The sequence below is a fragment of the Penicillium psychrofluorescens genome (genome assembly GCF_964197705.1).
Source record: "Penicillium psychrofluorescens genome assembly, chromosome: 2".
In the NCBI taxonomy this organism is placed as follows: Eukaryota; Fungi; Ascomycota; class Eurotiomycetes; order Eurotiales; family Aspergillaceae; genus Penicillium; species Penicillium psychrofluorescens.
In genome coordinates this window covers 4,289,407-4,307,506 of record NC_133440.1, presented here as the reverse complement: position 1 = coordinate 4,307,506, position 18,100 = coordinate 4,289,407, and the positions used below count along the sequence as shown (strand labels likewise).

General features: G+C 50.7%; 5 protein-coding genes across 5 annotated transcripts; 2 read left to right on the top strand and 3 right to left on the bottom strand.

Annotated features, from left to right (window-relative positions):
• Nucleotides 1-2,344: 2,344 nt before the first annotated feature.
• Nucleotides 2,345-3,733, top strand: PFLUO_LOCUS3790 (uncharacterized protein; the record flags this gene model as incomplete). The annotated part of the gene is made up of 1 exon (XM_073781073.1): nucleotides 2,345-3,733. One exon carries the CDS (start codon nucleotides 2,345-2,347, stop codon nucleotides 3,731-3,733), a length of 1,389 nt encoding a protein of 462 aa, XP_073637865.1.
• Nucleotides 3,734-7,097: 3,364 nt separating this feature from the next.
• PFLUO_LOCUS3789 (uncharacterized protein) lies at nucleotides 7,098-7,389 on the bottom strand (the record flags this gene model as incomplete). Its single annotated transcript, XM_073781072.1, has 2 exons — nucleotides 7,098-7,302; nucleotides 7,376-7,389. 2 exons carry the CDS (start codon nucleotides 7,387-7,389, stop codon nucleotides 7,098-7,100), a joined length of 219 nt encoding a protein of 72 aa, XP_073637864.1.
• Nucleotides 7,390-7,949: 560 nt separating this feature from the next.
• On the bottom strand, nucleotides 7,950-10,425 carry PFLUO_LOCUS3788 (uncharacterized protein; the record flags this gene model as incomplete). The annotated part of the gene is made up of 5 exons (XM_073781071.1): nucleotides 7,950-8,034; nucleotides 8,085-9,695; nucleotides 9,753-10,226; nucleotides 10,283-10,351; nucleotides 10,403-10,425. 5 exons carry the CDS (start codon nucleotides 10,423-10,425, stop codon nucleotides 7,950-7,952), a joined length of 2,262 nt encoding a protein of 753 aa, XP_073637863.1.
• A 1,235-nt stretch (nucleotides 10,426-11,660) lies between these two features.
• PFLUO_LOCUS3787 (uncharacterized protein) lies at nucleotides 11,661-14,006 on the bottom strand (the record flags this gene model as incomplete). Its single annotated transcript, XM_073781070.1, has 2 exons — nucleotides 11,661-12,430; nucleotides 12,491-14,006. The coding sequence occupies 2 exons, from the start codon at nucleotides 14,004-14,006 to the stop codon at nucleotides 11,661-11,663; spliced, it is 2,286 nt and encodes a 761-aa protein (XP_073637862.1).
• Nucleotides 14,007-15,624: 1,618 nt separating this feature from the next.
• On the top strand, nucleotides 15,625-17,975 carry PFLUO_LOCUS3786 (Hsp70 ATPase ssc1; the record flags this gene model as incomplete). The annotated part of the gene is made up of 5 exons (XM_073781069.1): nucleotides 15,625-15,651; nucleotides 15,711-15,837; nucleotides 15,899-15,964; nucleotides 16,070-16,801; nucleotides 16,936-17,975. The coding sequence occupies 5 exons, from the start codon at nucleotides 15,625-15,627 to the stop codon at nucleotides 17,973-17,975; spliced, it is 1,992 nt and encodes a 663-aa protein (XP_073637861.1).
• Between the last annotated feature and the right edge of the window lie 125 nt (nucleotides 17,976-18,100).

Genomic DNA, 18,100 nt, shown 5'->3' with positions numbered 1-18,100 from the left:
GCACCCATTCTTTGCCTCCCGAATACAACGTATCTCCCATGTCCCTGGCTGTGTCTGACCGAGCCTAACCACGGAAACCTGTGGCAAATGTGATGAAAGTGTCGTCTTTTGGCTCGACAGTGATGCCTGGCAAGACTAACTGGGGGTTGTGTCCACAGTAGGAAAGCTACCAGGGTCAGGAGAGCCAACAGCGGTCTGGTTCTGGCAGGAGGGAGGGCAATCCCCCAGTGCAGAAAGCTAGAAAATAGAAACTCGTCACCACCCAGACACATTAATCAGTCAAGGCACATCAAATATCAGTTCGTGAGGCACCATCCCCCTTGCCAAAGATCCTAAAGGCCCTTTATTCAAGCTGCAACCGGTCGTTGGCTCCATCATCAGCCCAGCCACAGTCCTGCACTAGGACCCTCCAAAAGAAATTACGTGCAATCTGCCACTGGGGTTATCCTATGCATTTGGCATCGGCACATCTATGCTTGGTTGACCTAGCTTCTCTTTCCTAGCGAGATCTTCTTCAATACAGTGCATGCAAGCTACTTGCCCGTCAATGCCACTGGTGGCTTGGTCTGTTAATTTGTACACCCAGTCGCACTATATTACATCAGTAAGTTCCTTTTTATTACTACACTTTTTTCCTTTTTCTTTTCCCTTTCTATTGCTGCCATTATTATTTTTATTTTTTCATTCTGCGCTTGCCATTCCACGATCTTCCTCATATCTCCCGGCCTAGTGCCCGCGGACCTTGCTTCTGCTTTGACCATTGTTCCAATTAAGCTCTTTAGCAAGCTGACCACAAAGTCCGCGAGTCTATGTGAGGCCTCTCAATTAAGACATCATGCAATTTGCCAATATCCGGTGACCGCATTTGTGGACGAGTCAGCGAGCCCCATTTCTTTTCTTTCTGTCTTCTGCTCACCCTCTTACTTGAGGCTCGACATATTCACTCTCTTCAAGCATGCCCTCATTTTATCACTCACTTCCAATCTCTTAATTTTATTCCCCACTCCCTCCGTTTTATTCCTTGCAAAACAGCGCCGGATTTCCACATATCCCTCTTTTCTCCTCAATAACACGTCGGCTTCTCATCTCTGATACCTTTGGTCCAAAGTCCGCGCCTTTCCTGCTTTAGAAAGAGCTTTGCCACAAATCCTCGCACAGTTTTGTGAGAAAGCCCCCACTAACAACCTTGTCATGGACCCAGTTATTGACCCTGTTACCAATCTAGACACCGGACTTTGCCACAAAAGACATCAAGGGCCAGGCAACGGCTTAGGTGTCTCGCTGGTGTCACCTTACCTGTCCATACTTAGGGTCCACGAGGAACCTGGCAAAACGCCGCTCGGGATGGATCCCTGTAAGTGTCTCTTGCTTCCATGGTTGTTCCGTCATGCGGTTGGTTAAATATCACCGCTGGTGACCTTGACCTTTTTCGCATTTTTTTTATCATCATCATCATCATCTTTTCGGCTCTTCTGACCGACGACATTCACAGCGTCTTTTCTTCCAGACCCCTTTCTGAGCTGCCCAACCACCTCCTCAGACGGTGACTATCTGGGTGGGCAAGCGCTGTGGTCCCATCTGCCGGCGTTTGGGACGGATGAAGAAGACAACAGTCAGCGAGTCGGAGCTTTCGCCTCGATGCCTGTTACCAACGGCGTGAGGTACAGCGTACAACAGCCAGCTATGCAGGATTTGCAGTAAGTCGTTCTATTCTTTAAATCTGGACTGTCCTTGCGCGCCACTTGGCCAGCCTCCCCTTGTCGATGCGCTTCCTCCGGGTCCAGGCAGCTTGGACTTTAGTCCGGCCTGTTTTCTTACCTTCCATACCCATCTGCTGCGTGCATGCGTTTCTTCCGATGCCTTGGCCCTTTTATCTGAGTTCATCTCGTGCTTTCCGGCTTCTTTCCCCCCTCGGCTCTCCTCTCTTTTTACACATCATGATCTCCGTGCTGCGCTCGGGTTCATCTGAATTTCTGGCTTTTCTATTGCTAAGCGTTCGCTCGCGGAGATTGTGTGGTGATGTAATTTGCTGAACGGGTCTTCTGCTTATAGGTTTCCTATCTCGACTTCGGCTGCAATGACACCACCGGATTCCTGCTCTGGTATGGCCTAGCCTCATTGATCTTCAATATGCCTTATGTTTTAACAAGGAAATTTTGCGACATACTTAGATTCCTTTTCTCCCATTTCCGGTCCTCTTTTCCCTCATCCTCCTCAGCATCATTCATTCGATAGATTCGGAGATTTTCGAGGCCTACCACACACTTTGTAAGTATGTCCACTTGTGTCTCAGTAGCTATGATGGCTTACAAGACTCGGTATGCACTTTAGACAACCTCCCGCTATGTCAACAACGATGCAGACTCTGGGACCCTCGATCAACTCTATTCCGGCATTTATGGGACGGAATAACGCCTACTCACCTTCTTATTCTCTTCAGCGGGGGCTGGGATTCCCCTTGGGCGATGCTTCTCGGGCCCACCAATACACGACCACTCGAGTTCTGGACACTGGCTTTGACCGGAGCCAGAATGCCTTGGCTCAGCCCATGATGGAACAAACTCAACGATCCCAGCCACAGGCCGACAATAACTCTGCTCCACCGTTTGAAGAAACGTGCGTCCTTGAGTCCATCGTGGCGGATATGGCAGGCACACAGCACACGATTACACCTGAGCTCCATGCCAAAATGGGTCGAGGATTCTTTCCTTCTGAAGGGAAATGGACCTGCTATCGCCGGAATTATTTCGCTGTCACCTGCTCATTTACACTGCAGCCCTGGCTGTCATCGGTTCCCCTGTATCTTCGCAAGCCAGATCAGACTCTGGAACCCATCCGAGGTTTTGCCATGTCCATCTCTGCAATCGTGAACGGGCAATATGGCGAAACTCGGGATCTTGTGCAGCATACTCCAAAGAGAGATAAGCAGTCTGAGACCAGGCCTGGTCGAGTTATTCTCCAACCCGCGCCACCCGTTTCGCTATCTGCAGGATCTGTCGCAAATGGTAGCAATTCGGGATTTTCGCAGTCTATGGACTACAATACATCTTTTACGAATACTGCTCAGCCCTGTCAGCCACCTACGCAGCATATTTTTCAGCGAATTCAGTTCCAAAAGGCAACTGCCAACAATGGCAAGCGCCGCGCACAGCAACAAACCTACAATCTGATTGTTGAACTCCAAGCTGAAGTTTACAGCCCTATTGATGGTAAAGCTCGTTGGGTCCATATCGCTCGACGCCAATCACATGCAATGGTTGTCCGTGGCCGCTCTCCGGGTCACTACAAGGATGGTCGCCGGGACAGCGCCGCTAGCATGGGCCCCGACACTAATTCCGGCGATGGCTGCGGTGGTTCTCTCCCTCCCGGACTCGGCCAAGCAGCGCGATCCCATCTTCTCATGTACGATTCGGGCCATCGTGGTCCTTTTGGCAGAACAGATTATCGACACATGCCAACGGCAGAGCATTCCCCGTTAAGCGACAGTCCTTTGATTTCGTCGTCTTCTTCGTCAGGCTTTGACTACTCAATCATGAATGATACGATGGATCCGATGGATACGCTGAAGAATGATCCCTATCTCAAGAACGATCCCTACCATGACCCCACCTTCACGGGGGTTGCCAGCCACCACCAGCACAGGCAGCAGCCCAGTACTGGAGGATATGACCCTGTCTACTCGACTTATGGCCGCTACGATCCCATTCAAAATCCGCACAGCTTGTGCACCTAAGCGACAATTTTTTTGACCGCACGGAACGAACCCAATTATGGACTGGAGCATGAAGGCGCGGAAGATGATTCTATGGCATTTGCTTTCTAGTTTCTGGTGCTTTTTTTTTCATCTTCGGTTTCTATTTTTCTTTTCTTGTGCCTTATTTTGAGCCTCATTGGTCTTCTTTAGTTCTCCGGAAGGACTAAGAAGATGGTCGGCATGAGCTGCTATCCTGCATCTCGACTTGCGAGTTAACACCACCCAGGGTCTCACACGCTGCGAAAAATCGGCCAAGGATTTTTTTTTACCTGAATTTTTCTTTTCTTGCCATGTGTTTTTACAATTAAGATGATCCCTTTCACAAGGAAAGCGAGCGTGCAGAATAATGCCACCGAAGAATGCGATCCTTCTCCCCCTCCATTCAAATTTCTCCATGGACAAGCTGCTAATTTGCGATTGGCCACAATCCACTCCTACTTGCAGCCTGACCCTGGTCAGTTCCGATCAATTTCAGTGGAAGCTGAAAATCTGCAGCTTTGCTTTTCCCCTACCTTGTTTTTTTCTTGCATCTTGCCTCTCTTTAAAACCAATAAACTTCACGCCTGCAGAAACATTTCACACATTCTGTTTTTAATATCCATGCACCCGTCTGCGGTACTAAAGAAATACAAAAATGAGTAGGGGTCCGCGAAGGCTGGTGGACTTTTATTGATTGTCCGAATGATTAACCTGGAAAGGAAAGTCGAGAAGCCAAACAAACGCTGCCAAGGGAAGACCCAGGGCTACGATGAAGGCATATTTCGCCAATCAGCGAGCGCGAGCAGTAGCCTTTTTTGGCCTTTGCTAGGCAGCAAGAATCTGCTTCTTTTGGCAGATGTACATGTACAGTTCAAGATGTATAAAGAATGTGCAAGTTGTGTCTTTGCTTCTTTCAACAAATCGAGATCGAGCATTGAGGTCATCGGGTGATCGACGTTGGATGATCGACATTCCAATGCGGGTCGTGGGGTATATTGCATGCTTCAGCTAAGCCTTGTTTTGACCTGCCGAAACTTGAGACATCCGCGGTGGCAATCAGAGACTGCACTAGGAACAAGCTGAGATGCAGAACTAACTAGTGTGGATATTATTACGTGTCTTGAATTCTATTGACCTCATACATAATCCTCCGATGGATGTGCAAGGCATGTTTCGATCATCCGCAGAACTAATTACTGAACATGAATGCAGATAAATATTGTCAAGAAAACAAAATCTTCCGTCTGCACGTCCGCACCTATTCTTCATCCAGTGCTTGATTTCCAAACACTACAGGCAAAGGAATCATTAGTTGATGCATCTCGTGTGGCTTGAAGTTCGGACAACAGATATTTGCTAAATATTGCCACTATGGAGAAGGTACATTTAAATAACAAATCGGATTATGAAAGGAAATATTTACTTGTATTTAGTCGGATATTCTTAAGGTGGTAGATGACGCAACAGCTCATCCACGCATTTCTTGTTGATCGTCTGTAGCAGCAACTATAACCAATAGATTGTGTAGAGACGCTGGCCTAGCAGAAGAAGAAATCGGATTTTGAATTATGCGCACCTGATCCGCACGACTTTGCCCTCGGTCCTGTACGTTGTACAAGTTCATCTGGGCGAGCAATTGAGACCAGTCTTGATCACCTGCCCCCAGTTTTTATTTTCATATTTTACTGTCTGTGCGCAACTACCTGGGGATGGAATGGACTGAGTCCAAGACAGAAGACCAGAGAAGAGAACGAGAAACATGCACCAGCACGGACCTTCTGCCCAACAGCCGTTGTAGAATCTCTTCGAATCCGAGTTTGTTGCACCGCAGATTCGGAGCTGACGAGAAACCACTCCCGCTACAAGAATAGATGGATTGAGATTGGCTTCGTTCAAAGGCTTAGTAGCGCACTGCAGAGAGTATGTATATCGGGAGAAATAAACAAGGATGGAGACACGTTCTTAGATGCTGAGAGGCTGGGAAAGTGCAAACAAACTCAGCATAGGAAAACGGAATGCATTTTATCCTAGTCAACAAGCCGGATAGGGCATAAAGTACAGCTAGGGAACAACCCATTTCTTTGATCCTGGAGACACGACATCCACTAGACCCTGGGTTGGTGGTGCGACAACCGTGAGCTGCAAGGCTTCTTCACTTTCAACTTATTGAGATTTCGATCGAGCCGGTGATTAAATTGGTTCGCCATTCATTCTCATCCTCATACTTGGATGCCTGTCTTTGTCTCCAAAGGGTCGAACCATCCTTGTCCTTCATGCCGCTTTGACGTTCGGGGCCCAAGCGGCGCAGCCAACTCTGTCTTTTCTTCTCATCAAGACAGGATTTGGTTGGTCGTGGAAGAGCGCAGAACATGTCCGATTTGCAAAACAACACTCTGCGTTTTGAAATGCAGCTGGGCATGCTTATACAGGGACATATGCTCGATCTCCTCCGGGTTTCACGTCAACGGCTTCCGAGTAGCCTGTCTCACGCGGACAAATATCCCGAGAAACACGTGAAGGAGAAGAAGAAAATATCCCGGGATGGCCATGGGCCCCTGACAATCCATCCCCGGTGCAACATGCACCGCCAAGTCCCTGAACTTTTTCTGAACCTCAACTAGCCCCGACGTGTCCTTTGCAGCAATATTGGTGTCTGTTCGCCCATCATTCAAATCACCATTCCATTTGAAACATTGGCAAGGCCATAGATTAAAATATGGGCCCCTATGTCATGGTTGGCTGCTGCTGCGCTGAGGGGCTGGCGGCTCTCGATCCGGACCGGGACACGCAGTTTGTCTCACTATACAGGACAGTTCCGGTGACGTCCGCCATCAGGATCAAAGGCCTGCAGCCTTCACACAGGGACTGTCAAACAGGCTGACCGGCCGTAGATAATCGGAACGGAAGACCGACCGTTTGCATAGTTGCTGGCGCACGTGGATGATAGCGCTCAATCATAGAGGCAAGATCGCGGCAGAGTAGCTAGGGCCTCTCCCCAAACGAGAAACAGCCCGGTCTGATTCCTCTTGGAAGGGATATGTGGAATGTGCTTTGGCAAAAGCGTGGGCAGGTCGCAATCTGGTCCTCCCAATTGGACAAAAATATACATCGAAACAGGGTTGAGTTTGGTTGGCGTTCACTCATGACCTCACAATGCCAACCCCGAGCCCAGCTCGGTCCGAGTCCGACCCTTGCGGCGGCGTGAGCAGCACATTTCCTTTCCCCCTCGTAGCTTCCATAGGGCTGAAAAGACACTGGGTCGGTTGTTTCAGCCCATGGAAGATATGAGAGGCCAGAAAAGTGCGCTTGCCATAAGGATGGTGTAGAGTAGTGTTGCTCGAGCCCTCATGACCAACCAGCGAGCTCATCGAGAGTTTCCCTTCTCCTCAGCACCAACCCTCGAAACCTTCAGCGCCAATTTCCGATCAAGCGCCTCCTGCTCTTCCTTTGAGGCTTTCATTCCCATCGCATCCTCGACCTGCGGTGCAGTCCACAACCCGATCGTCGCCCACGCCATGACGCCGATGCCGAACAGGGCCCGTGTTTTCGGCGAAAGAGAACGGTATGAGCTAGATTACTGAGAGTTAGCAAGAAAAGATTTTTGTGTTTGAGTAACCTACTTCTCCATCAATGTTTACTTACCTCAAGAGAGACATTGAAACTGGGTCAATGTTTGTTTTTGAATGGGCGTGTCGGTGCGAGAACTAACGAGGCCGTATGTCACATGATCAATCTTTATGCCTGAGGCCGAAAAGGGTTCCACGTTCTCGTAACAAGAAGTAGTAGCTTCGAATTGTCATTGTTACAATTAAAAGGAGACCATAATTAGTGCCGAAGGGAATATACCACGAGATATTACTTGAGGATATACAGAAATCGGCGAAGAGCCAGTATGTAACCGAACTTTTGTACCTAGCTAATCGCCATAGAAACTGTGCACGAAGAACATACAGATGATTGGTGCCATGTACGCCTCTGAGGCGCCTCAAGCAGATGCAATATAAAACAAGGCAGACAAGAGCAAGAAGACGGTGGGAAGATCCCCTTCAGTAGTGGTACCTTACCGTGTTCATTGCGGTCTGCTGTGCCTCCGGTAGGAGAATGTTGTTTCAGATTTGCAAGGCAAAAGGGGATCATTAAGTATTGATAAAAGTGGGTGAAACGTAGACCTGGCGGGGAAGAATGAAGGGGACCTGGCGCAGCCAGTAGAAAAGAATCAGCGACAGGAGAAAACAGGGAAAGTTTTTCGGTCCTGGACGTTGATCTGGAATTCAAAGATTCCTTCCAGGGTCGCAATGTACCTGCAAAACGTCAGTGTGAGCTTAATTAATACCTCAGTTTGTACACGTACAAGGTTCTGCCATCGGCTCCCCAGCCAACGCCAGCAGTGGAGTCTGGCTCTTCAGCACCGGGACCATGCATCAAGCTTCGGTCTGGGAGGTCATTGATGATGTTTCTGATCCATCGGGGGGAGTGTGCCTGTTCAAATCCCAGGAATTGCTGACGATGTCGATGCTCCCGTTCAAATGAGCGGTTATGTACTTCGTTTGCGATCTGCCGTTGGCGCCGAAGCCGCTCTGCGGCTACATTCGCTCGGATCTCGTAGTTGCTTAGACGTGATGGGTCATATCGCCTTTCCGGGCCACTAGGGGCCCGCTCGGTCCGTCGGGGTGTTGAGCTGGAGCGCTGGGACCTTAGGCGAGTCATCCCTTCCGAAGAGAGTCCGAAATCCAGCGTGGCGGGAGTAGGTCCCGTCACCTCGGGGGGTCTCATTGGCCGGCTACTTTCATGTCCGACGTCAATATCAGGGTCAACATTTCGTGAAGTACTATCAGATTCGGTAGACTGCAGTTCAGAAGGTGGTGTTGTCCAACTGAGGGTGATACTTGGCTGGCGATCATGGCTTGAAGTACCCGTTTCCGAAGAACGGCTGCCCTGGGACAGCACAACGGAGCTCTGGCGCCGTGGACTGGGACCAAGGTCGCCGTCACGCGAAATATTTCGGGGAGAATCGTAGAGATTCGGAGGAGACGTAGGACGCGAAGCTCGGATGGGCCCATCTGTAGAGCCATGGACTCGCATACGCACCGCTGGGTGAGGTTGGAGAGCTACCCTAGCTGGCCTTTCCGGTCGCTCGGTTAGTCCCTCTTCCAACCTGGATGTGAAACGTGCGTTGTTCAAAAAGTCCATGATCAATCTCTCTCGTTCTGTGAGATCTTGGATCAAGGTATCGCGTAATGAAGCACGATCAACGCCTTCTCCTGATTCATTGAATTCCTCGCCGAGTCTAGTTCGAGAAGTCGTCCCCATGCTTTCATCTTCCATGCGGTGGCCTTCGGAATCGTCTGAAAATGGCTCCATATGTACTTCTTGCAAACCAGGCGCGTCGGCATCCAGTTGAAGGATTTGCCTGCGTAAGAAAGCTTGGCGTACATCCGCGACTCCAGCCCTGCCATGGCCTTCCAACCAAACCAAGAGATCCCATGGTTCTGGCGAGAAGGTCATGCAACGGACAGCACCTCCTTCAGAACAGGACCTGGAAGCTGGGAATTGACAGACAATCGGGTCGCTGTTTTCCGCATCGCCAGCTTTTTTGTGAATGGTTTCAGTATCGAGGACGGTGATGATCCCCGACTGCGATCCGACAGCACACAGATGACTTGATGGGGAGAAAGCCACAGTAAAGCAGGTTGCATCATCCGGTCGTGGGCCGATATCCATTTCGACACACCATGTAAGATCGAAATTCCACCCTGTCAGTCTTTTGCCTGAGTCTGTGATCGAGGTCGATTCCCAGTCACGAGAGATCTTATAGAAGTAGGCCCGGTCTTCATCTCCAACGGCGGTCAATAATTTGCAGTCAGGGGAGATGGTCGCATAGTTCATGTATTTTGGATGGTCAAGGACCTTGAGTACTGTAGCACGGGTCAGTGAATAGACAGTAACTGTGCAATCGTTATTGCTATATGCAATAGTCAGCTTGGCAGTCAATGATAAGGTCGCTGTCTTTTGTTCTTACCTCAGGACCATCACATCTTCATCGGCTAGGCTGTCTTTGTCTCCCGGAAACCGATGGATCGTCACAGAATTCACAATACTACCACCAAACTTGTGAAGCTCCACTTCTGGAAAGTGATCGTGAAGAAGACCGCGAGCTCGTGGTGAGTGCCCATTCGTGGTGTCTGGTGATGCTGATCTTGCAGATGGGTTAAGGTCTAGTGGAAGCGCGCTATCGACATCGGAGTGTTGCGACAAGGAACCATGAACCCGCATGCCTTGGTCACCGATTTTAATGAATGCGCATTCGCCATTCTCTGGACCGCCCACACCGATCCAGCCATACGCAGCAGCCAGACCTCGGGGCTCGAATGGAATGGCAGCTATGCTCTCCCGCTTCTGGGCCGATATGTGGATCGCGTAAATGATTCGCTCAACAATGACATAAATCCTATCGGGGTCGGCAGTGCTGATGTAGTGGCGAAGCTGCGTGTGGCTAAAAGAAAGTCAGTTCTGCGGAGAGCGCAGCTCCGGGAGCGGGGGTGTACGGACAAGTTGGGGATTCTGAAGGGGAAGAACCGGCGCTTGGCCGAAAGAATGAGAGCATCAGTCGGATGGTGGCTGTGCGCATTGAAGATTAGCTCTGTCGTGTGCCAGTGTGGAGCGACTCACAGCAAAGTCGAGTCCGAGGTCATGATGCTAGCTTGGCCGGTGGCATTGTTCGAATGGGTGGGGGAAGTATGGCGCTGGCTTGCCAGGTTGACCGTAAGACGGATGGATGGGAGGGAGAGGCGTAGGCCACCAAATTTCACACGACAGAGGTTACAAGACAAGAGATGAAAGCAATAAAGTAGCGCCGCCTGATAACTAACTCTAGCTCATCGGGGTGATGACGTAAGGCATTGTCCGGGGATCGGATGCGGGTGACCGCAAGCAGTGACATCGCGATGAGATAACCTGAGAAGTATATCCTAATAATAAGTATTACCTCGATAGTTGACTAATTTAGTTGGTTTTCACTATGGACTGTGTTTGATAGCCTACTATTTCAATTGAATGCATGTGGATGTATATTTTGTGCTGTGAAAGGTAATTAGCATAGTTTGGTTCAAGGCGGCGATAGAATCTCTTTCACATTTAGTTTCTCACAAACATGTAAGAAATTGCACATCCCACAAAAGTGCATAGAAGTCTGTCAATAAGCTAGGGTGATTTTTTTTGAACCTCAATCTGTCCTTCCTTTTGCATTTGCCTAATCCCCAGCGCTGGACGCAGACATCATCCAGGGGCAATCAATCAAAGCTTAGACATTGTGAGTAGTAGGCGTGCTGCTCTTGGCAGGTGTACAGCTTAGCGCAGGTTGTCGGGCTGTGTTGAGCTAGCAACTCACGCAAATTCAGGCTCGTTGAAGAAGCTCACAAAGTCGATGGCAATGCCCTGGCTCGCGTATTCTTGAATATACCTCACGAGATAATTCGCAAATGCCTGTCTTTAATCGCTTGAGGAGCAGGTCTCTCTAGCCACTCCACAGAGGTCTCCACCAAATCGACTCAAAGTGAGTACCTTGACAAGAGTTAGGGCAGGACCCATTGATATCTACATGAAAAATAAAATAACTAAATAAATAAATAGGTAGATTTAATAGGACGCAAGAAAAGTATAAATTGCATCTAAAGAACCTCAAGCTGAGGCTACCGTAAACCTCGGACCATGGCCAAGCAGTGGGGAGAAGCCTTTTCAGAATGAGGAGGGTCTGATATCTTCTCCAGACCCCCACTGGACTAGTTGTCTGGGTTGAGGTGAGGGTGAACAGAAGTAAATGAAGTAAATGATAAGGCAAGGAGTATAGGATTTGGAAGGTGCGCCTGGGAGACAGTGCTGTCTTTCTGAGAAGAAGCAAAGGCGGCATACCCCAAGTACCAGGAGTCAATCACCACTTGATCTCCCAGCTGTCTTCCCAGGCCCCCTTGGATGTTCTCGCCTGCAAACCCGTGATCTGAAGCAACTGGCGAGACTGATCGTAAGACACCTGTTGCGAGTCCACATGCGCTCCATTGAACCTGACAGAACCACTGAATTTCGGCACACCCATCACGGTCACGTTGGCGAGGGGCGTCACCATGTCAAGCATATAGTCTCCATGTACCTTGGCCACTAAGCTAGACTGCCGAGCCAGGAAGCTAACATCCTTTGCCTGGGAGGGCTTTAGGCTTTCACCGTCATCAATATACAGAGATCCTTCCGCACATCCGTCGCTATCGAGCGCCACAAGAACACCCCATGGGTTGCGTCTGCTTTCCCTCAGAGTGTACGAGGGCTGTTGCATAGGCACGACGTAGCCGCCACGCACATACAAGGGGATATGGCCGAGAGGGGCATCGATAGTGGTATTGGCGAGGTGCGAGGATTCTGGAACGGCAGTCTGATTATACCAGTCGTACCAGGGTTGAGTTCCGGGGAACACGCCGTCCACGGTAGACACGTTGCCGTTCAGTACGGGGATGACCATGATGGCTGGACCAAGCAGGAATTGCCGATCTGCGCCAAACAGGCTGGGGTCGTCTGGGAACTCCCACTGCAAGGCGCGCATGACAGTACTGCCTGTCGTAGAGGCGGCGTGGAAGAGCGTGTAGATGTATGGAATGATCGAGTAGCGGATTCTGATCGTGTCTCGGCTCCATTCAGCCACGTCAGGCCATCCTGTAAAAAGAAGCTCTGTCAGTCTCGAAAGTCTGTATATATCGAGGAGGGAAAACATACTCCATGCCTCTCGTGGCTGCTCGCCTATCCCATAGTGATTCCGGTAGAAGGGAAAGAAGGCAGACAGCTGCATCCACCGACCACACTGCTCAGAAGTCGTATTGCCCCCAATGGCACAGGTATCAGGACCGAACATCGGAATACCAAACAGTGCATTCGTGAGCGCCTGCGGAATCGACCAATACATCAGCTGCCAGGATGCATAATTATCGCCCCCCCAGTGACCAGAATATTTCCCAACCCCTGCAAAAGTCGATCGACCGATGATGAATGGTCGTTTTCCGGGCATGGCTTTCTGTAGACCGGCGTTTGTCGCCCTGAGAAGTCCGTAACCAAAGATGTTGTGAACATCATAATGCTGGACTCCACCATATTGAGTGGCATTTGTGGCCACTGTCTTCGCGTTGAGATCTCCCTGGACATTATTAATTGCGTAAGGGGGCGAATTCACGTTTCGTTCGCCAGGCGCAACAGGTCCAGCAGGGGGCGACTTGGTTCCACAGCTGCCAGTACAGAAATTCGATGGCTCATTCATGTCATTCCAGATCCCATCAAATGGGATCTTCTGATGGAAATCAGCAATTTCGGTCGCCCAAAACCCTTCTGCTTTGGGGTCGAGCCAGTCTGGCCACACGGCATTGCCAGGCCACACCTGGCCGACAAATTCGGAACCGTCAGGATTCTTGATGAAAATACCGAGGTCATGACCATGATTGTAGCTCGTGTAATTTGTCAAGTTCCCTGGCCACCAGAGCGCCGCGTCAACGATGGGGATGAAATGCTGGCCATTATTATGAAGCTTGCCGATCAGAGCCTGGCCCTCGTCCACGGGAAAATTGACGGGATCTGTGGTAAAGTCCGCATAGGCATCCATGTAGTCAATGTCAACCCACTGCGTCTCCAGAGGGATATTGTGGTCCCTGTACTGGTCGATGTTGTTCTGAACAGCGGACCAGTTCGAATACCCCCAGTGACACTGATGAAAGCCGAATGTCCAGTACTGCTGCATGGCAGGCAACCCTACAATACCTGAAGTGTACTGGGCCGTCACATCAGCAGGAGTAGGACCGTCCATGAAGTACAGCTCGATAGCTCCACCAAGGGCCCTCCAAGTTAAATTAGTATCGCCAAAGACAGCTTCCAGCCCATGTGAATTCCGAAGATAAACGCCGTGGGAGACACCTTGCACTTCACCACTCTTGGCATTCTGGGAATAGCGCGTCTCCATGTAGAATGGATGCGTGCCGTACATGTTGCGGTCGACGGGATCTGCAATATCGGCGTTCCAGTTTGTTGCCACAAAGCCCGGTTGGAGCCTCAGGGCGTGAATGTGTTCTCCCAGGCCTGAGATGTTATAGTTTGACGGCAGCTGCGTCACGAACTCGAGGAACTGGTTTTCGTAAACCAGTTTGGAGCCTTGCGTGCTGAAGAGTGACTCATTAGTGAGCTTTCGCCGCACACTGAACCAGAAGCTGGGTGTATTGCCCCAATCGAAGGCAAGATCAGTGTCAGGCATTGATGTTGAGCTTTGGGGTTTGTCCACCAGGCCTGGAGGCAGAACATAATAGGATTGATTGCTCGAGTCCTTGCAGGAATAAGTAACTGGCTCCGTATTTCCATTTGCTCTTCATCTGAAAGGAGCATAGCGCTTACCATGTGCATCGGTTCAATGTTGACTGCAAGTCTATGGGTGTCTTGATACTCCACCGTGAGCTGAAGAGTCTCTATATCCGTTCCATAGGCATTGCACGCTGATCCAGCCAGTGCTAGTGTGGCCGTAAGCTTATTGGCATTAACATGCATGTCCTGAGCCTGATATCCAGGACAGGACGATTGAGCATTGGGGGAATTGGGGTTTGAAATTGTCGGAGTATAAGCAGAAGCTAAAGAAGCAGCCCAGCAAAGGCGAACAGCCGCTTGCTGGAAACTTTGCAACATGATCGCGGCTTTCGTAGTTGCTTGTATTCAAACCGACGAGCAAAGGAAAACACGAGCTCTCGGAACGACTTTTGCAGAGCCAAGGCGCGGAGCTTTTTCTATCCAAGGGGTTTAAGCTCGGACCACCACGCACTGACTTGCCATGACGATGACGATCGAGATCGTTGACCGGTAAGCCCAAAGAGAATGCGGGGAATTGGTGTGGTGCAACGGTAGCAATGCTTGACTAGATGATCGCTCAGGCACTGTTTTGATCCAAACCCCGCCTTTCATCGGGGCATTCCACGCCGAAACTCGCCAATGCATTTATCATGCTCATCAATTTTGATGATGGCCACAAAAAAGACACAAGAGCGTCCTTGGGTATACCTGCTCCAGGTATTCAATTGCATCTTGGGAAGAAACGGAGTACAATTTACATATTGTTTTTGAGCCTCGATCGGACTCAATTTGATCTTTTCCGACGCTGGTTCGTTGATGACGATCGTGCTACCATCGCGCGCGAAACGTGGGGTCGATATGTCCGTGCAGGGTGATGACCCTTTTTAATTCCGAGAAGTAATATGGGTGCTATAAGAACATTTGCCACATGAAAATAGTTAGTTACATAAGTAATCAGGAAATCAATTGCGAGTACGAGATTTAATCAAGTTCATTGAGAACTATAGAGAACATGAACGGTAAAGCATCGAGTCGTCTCGTATTAGTATTTCGCCAAAAAAGTTCCTTAACCTTTTCTCTCATTGCCTAACCGGTCTAGTCCTTCCTTACATAGAAAATGATATATGTGAAGTTTCCGTTGTTCAAGTTACTCGGTTTGCAAAAGCCGGCAGGAGAGAATTCCTCCAGTTGACACTTGGAAGGGCGAAGAACAGCGCGAATATTTGGAGCATCTCCCACAGGAGAAAGAAAAAATGATTGCACCTGCCTGGTGAAGACAGTGTATATACTCCAGGGCTCCGGCAGAAAAAAGACGGTGAGTCGGTCCCGTGACCCGCGGGATTTCCACCAGCTTCGACGGCCCGAAGCTTCCCGCGCAATTAAATTTCTACCCTCCGTTTTTCCTCCTGTTTCCATCCCCTTCATCTCCATCTCCATCTCCCATCCTCCCTTCCACCCGCCTCACTCCTCTGCGACTGAGCCGTCGGATTATATCCCCTTTCTCTCTTTGCTGTATTATTTAATTTCTCTGCACAATGCTGGCGTCTCGCTTTGCTCGCGCGGTATGTTTTTCCGAGGCAAACGAAAAAATGGCCACGCATAACTGACTTCATCGCGACAGCTCCCGCGCACTGCTTCCCTTCCTCGCGCCCCCGTCTCCAGATTCCCCGGTGCTGCATTCCGGCGATGGAACTCGACGGAAGGTGGTGAGGAGAAGGTCAAGGGTCAGGTCATCGGTATTGATCTGGGTAAGTGCTCGCGTGGCCACGAAGAGTCTTTTGGGCCACTGACTGACAACGTTGCTTCTAGGTACCACCAACTCCGCTGTCGCTGTGATGGAGGGAAAGGCCCCCAAGATCATTGAGAACGCTGAGGGTATGTGAAGACAAGCTTTACCTCGCCGGCGCTGCTCCCATGCTTGGTTTTCAGGGGAGCTTTGCCAATTGGTTTTTACAATTTGCTAACCTAAACACACGATAGGTGCCCGTACCACTCCCTCGGTTGTTGGTTTCGCTGAAGATGGTGAGCGGTTAGTCGGTGTTGCTGCCAAGCGCCAGGCTGTGGTCAACCCCGAGAACACTCTGTTCGCTACCAAGCGTCTCATCGGCCGCAAGTTCACCGATGCCGAGGTCCAACGTGACATCCAGCAGGTTCCCTACAAAATTGTTCAGCACACCAACGGCGACGCCTGGGTTGAGGCCCGTGGCCAGAAGTACTCGCCTTCGCAGATTGGTGGTTTTGTCTTGACCAAGATGAAGGAGACCGCTGAGGCCTACATGAGCAGGCCCATCAAGAACGCCGTCGTCACTGTCCCTGCGTACTTCAACGACTCTCAGCGTCAGGCTACCAAGGACGCCGGTCAGATCGCTGGCCTGAACGTCCTGCGTGTCGTCAACGAGCCTACCGCCGCTGCTCTTGCTTACGGTATGGAGAAGGAGGCCGACCGCGTGGTCGCTGTCTACGATCTGGGTGGCGGTACCTTCGATATCTCGGTTCTTGAGATCCAGAAGGGTGTGTTCGAGGTCAAGTCAACCAACGGTGACACCCACCTGGGTGGCGAGGACTTTGACATCACTCTGGTCCGCCATATTGTTGAGTCTTTCAAGAAGAAGTCTGGTGTGGACCTTTCGGGTGACCGCATGGCCATCCAGCGTATCCGTGAGGCTGCCGAGAAGGCCAAGATTGAGCTGTCTTCTTCGCTCCAAACTGAGAGTAAGCTTGCACCCCATGAGTCTTTGCAAACAATTTACTGACCAACATCAACAGTCTCGTAAGCATGCACCTCAATAAGTCTTGGAAACGGTTTACTGACAATACAATTAGCCTCCCCTTTATTTCTGCCGGAGCGTCCGGTGCCCTTCACATCCAAGAGAAGATGACCCGTGCCCAGCTCGAGTCTTTGGTGGACCCCTTGATCAGCCGTACCACTGAGCCCGTCCGCAAGGCGCTGAAGGATGCCAACCTCCAGTCCAAGGATATTCAGGATATCATTCTGGTTGGTGGTATGACCCGTATGCCCAAGGTCACTGAGTCCGTCAAGTCCATGTTCGGCCGGGATCCCGCCAAGTCGGTCAACCCCGACGAGGCTGTCGCCATTGGTGCTGCCATTCAGGGTGCCGTCCTGGCCGGTGAAGTCACCGACGTTTTGCTGCTCGATGTCACCCCCTTGTCTCTCGGTATCGAGACCCTGGGTGGTGTCTTCACCCGTCTGATCAACCGCAACACCACCATCCCCACCAAGAAGTCGCAGACCTTCTCGACTGCCGCTGACTTCCAGACCGCTGTGGAGATCAAGGTTTACCAGGGTGAGCGTGAGCTTGTCAAGGACAACAAGATGCTGGGCAATTTCCAGCTGGTCGGCATTCCTCCGGCCCACCGCGGCGTCCCTCAGGTCGAGGTCACTTTCGACATCGATGCTGACTCGATCGTCCACGTCCACGCCAAGGATAAGTCCACCAACAAGGACCAGTCCATCACCATTGCCTCCGGTTCCGGTCTGTCGGACTCTGAGATCCAGTCCATGGTCGATGACGCCGAGAAGTACGGTGCTCAGGACAAGGAGCGCAAGGCCGCCATCGAGGCCGCCAACCGTGCCGATAGCGTCCTGAACGACACCGAGAAGGCTCTCAAGGACTTCGAAGACCGCCTGGACAAGACCGAGGCCGAGCAGATCAAGGAGAAGATCGCCAGCCTGCGCGAGTTCGTCGCCCAGAACCAGACCGGCGAGGGCACTGCTACCGCCGAGGAGCTGAAGCAGAAGACCGATGAGCTCCAGACTGCCAGCCTGACCCTGTTCGACAAGATGCACAAGGCCCAGAACGAGCAGCAGCAACAGCAGCAGGAGCAGGGCCAGCAGGGTGAGCAGCAGGGCGAGAAGAAGGAGTAAATCTTCTTTCGACTCTCAACCTGACTTGTATTTTTTACTTTCTATTTTTCTTTTGTGTGTAAGAGACCCTATTCCTGTTTGGCACCTCATTTCGCATTTACTGTACACATACTTCCCACAAGGCC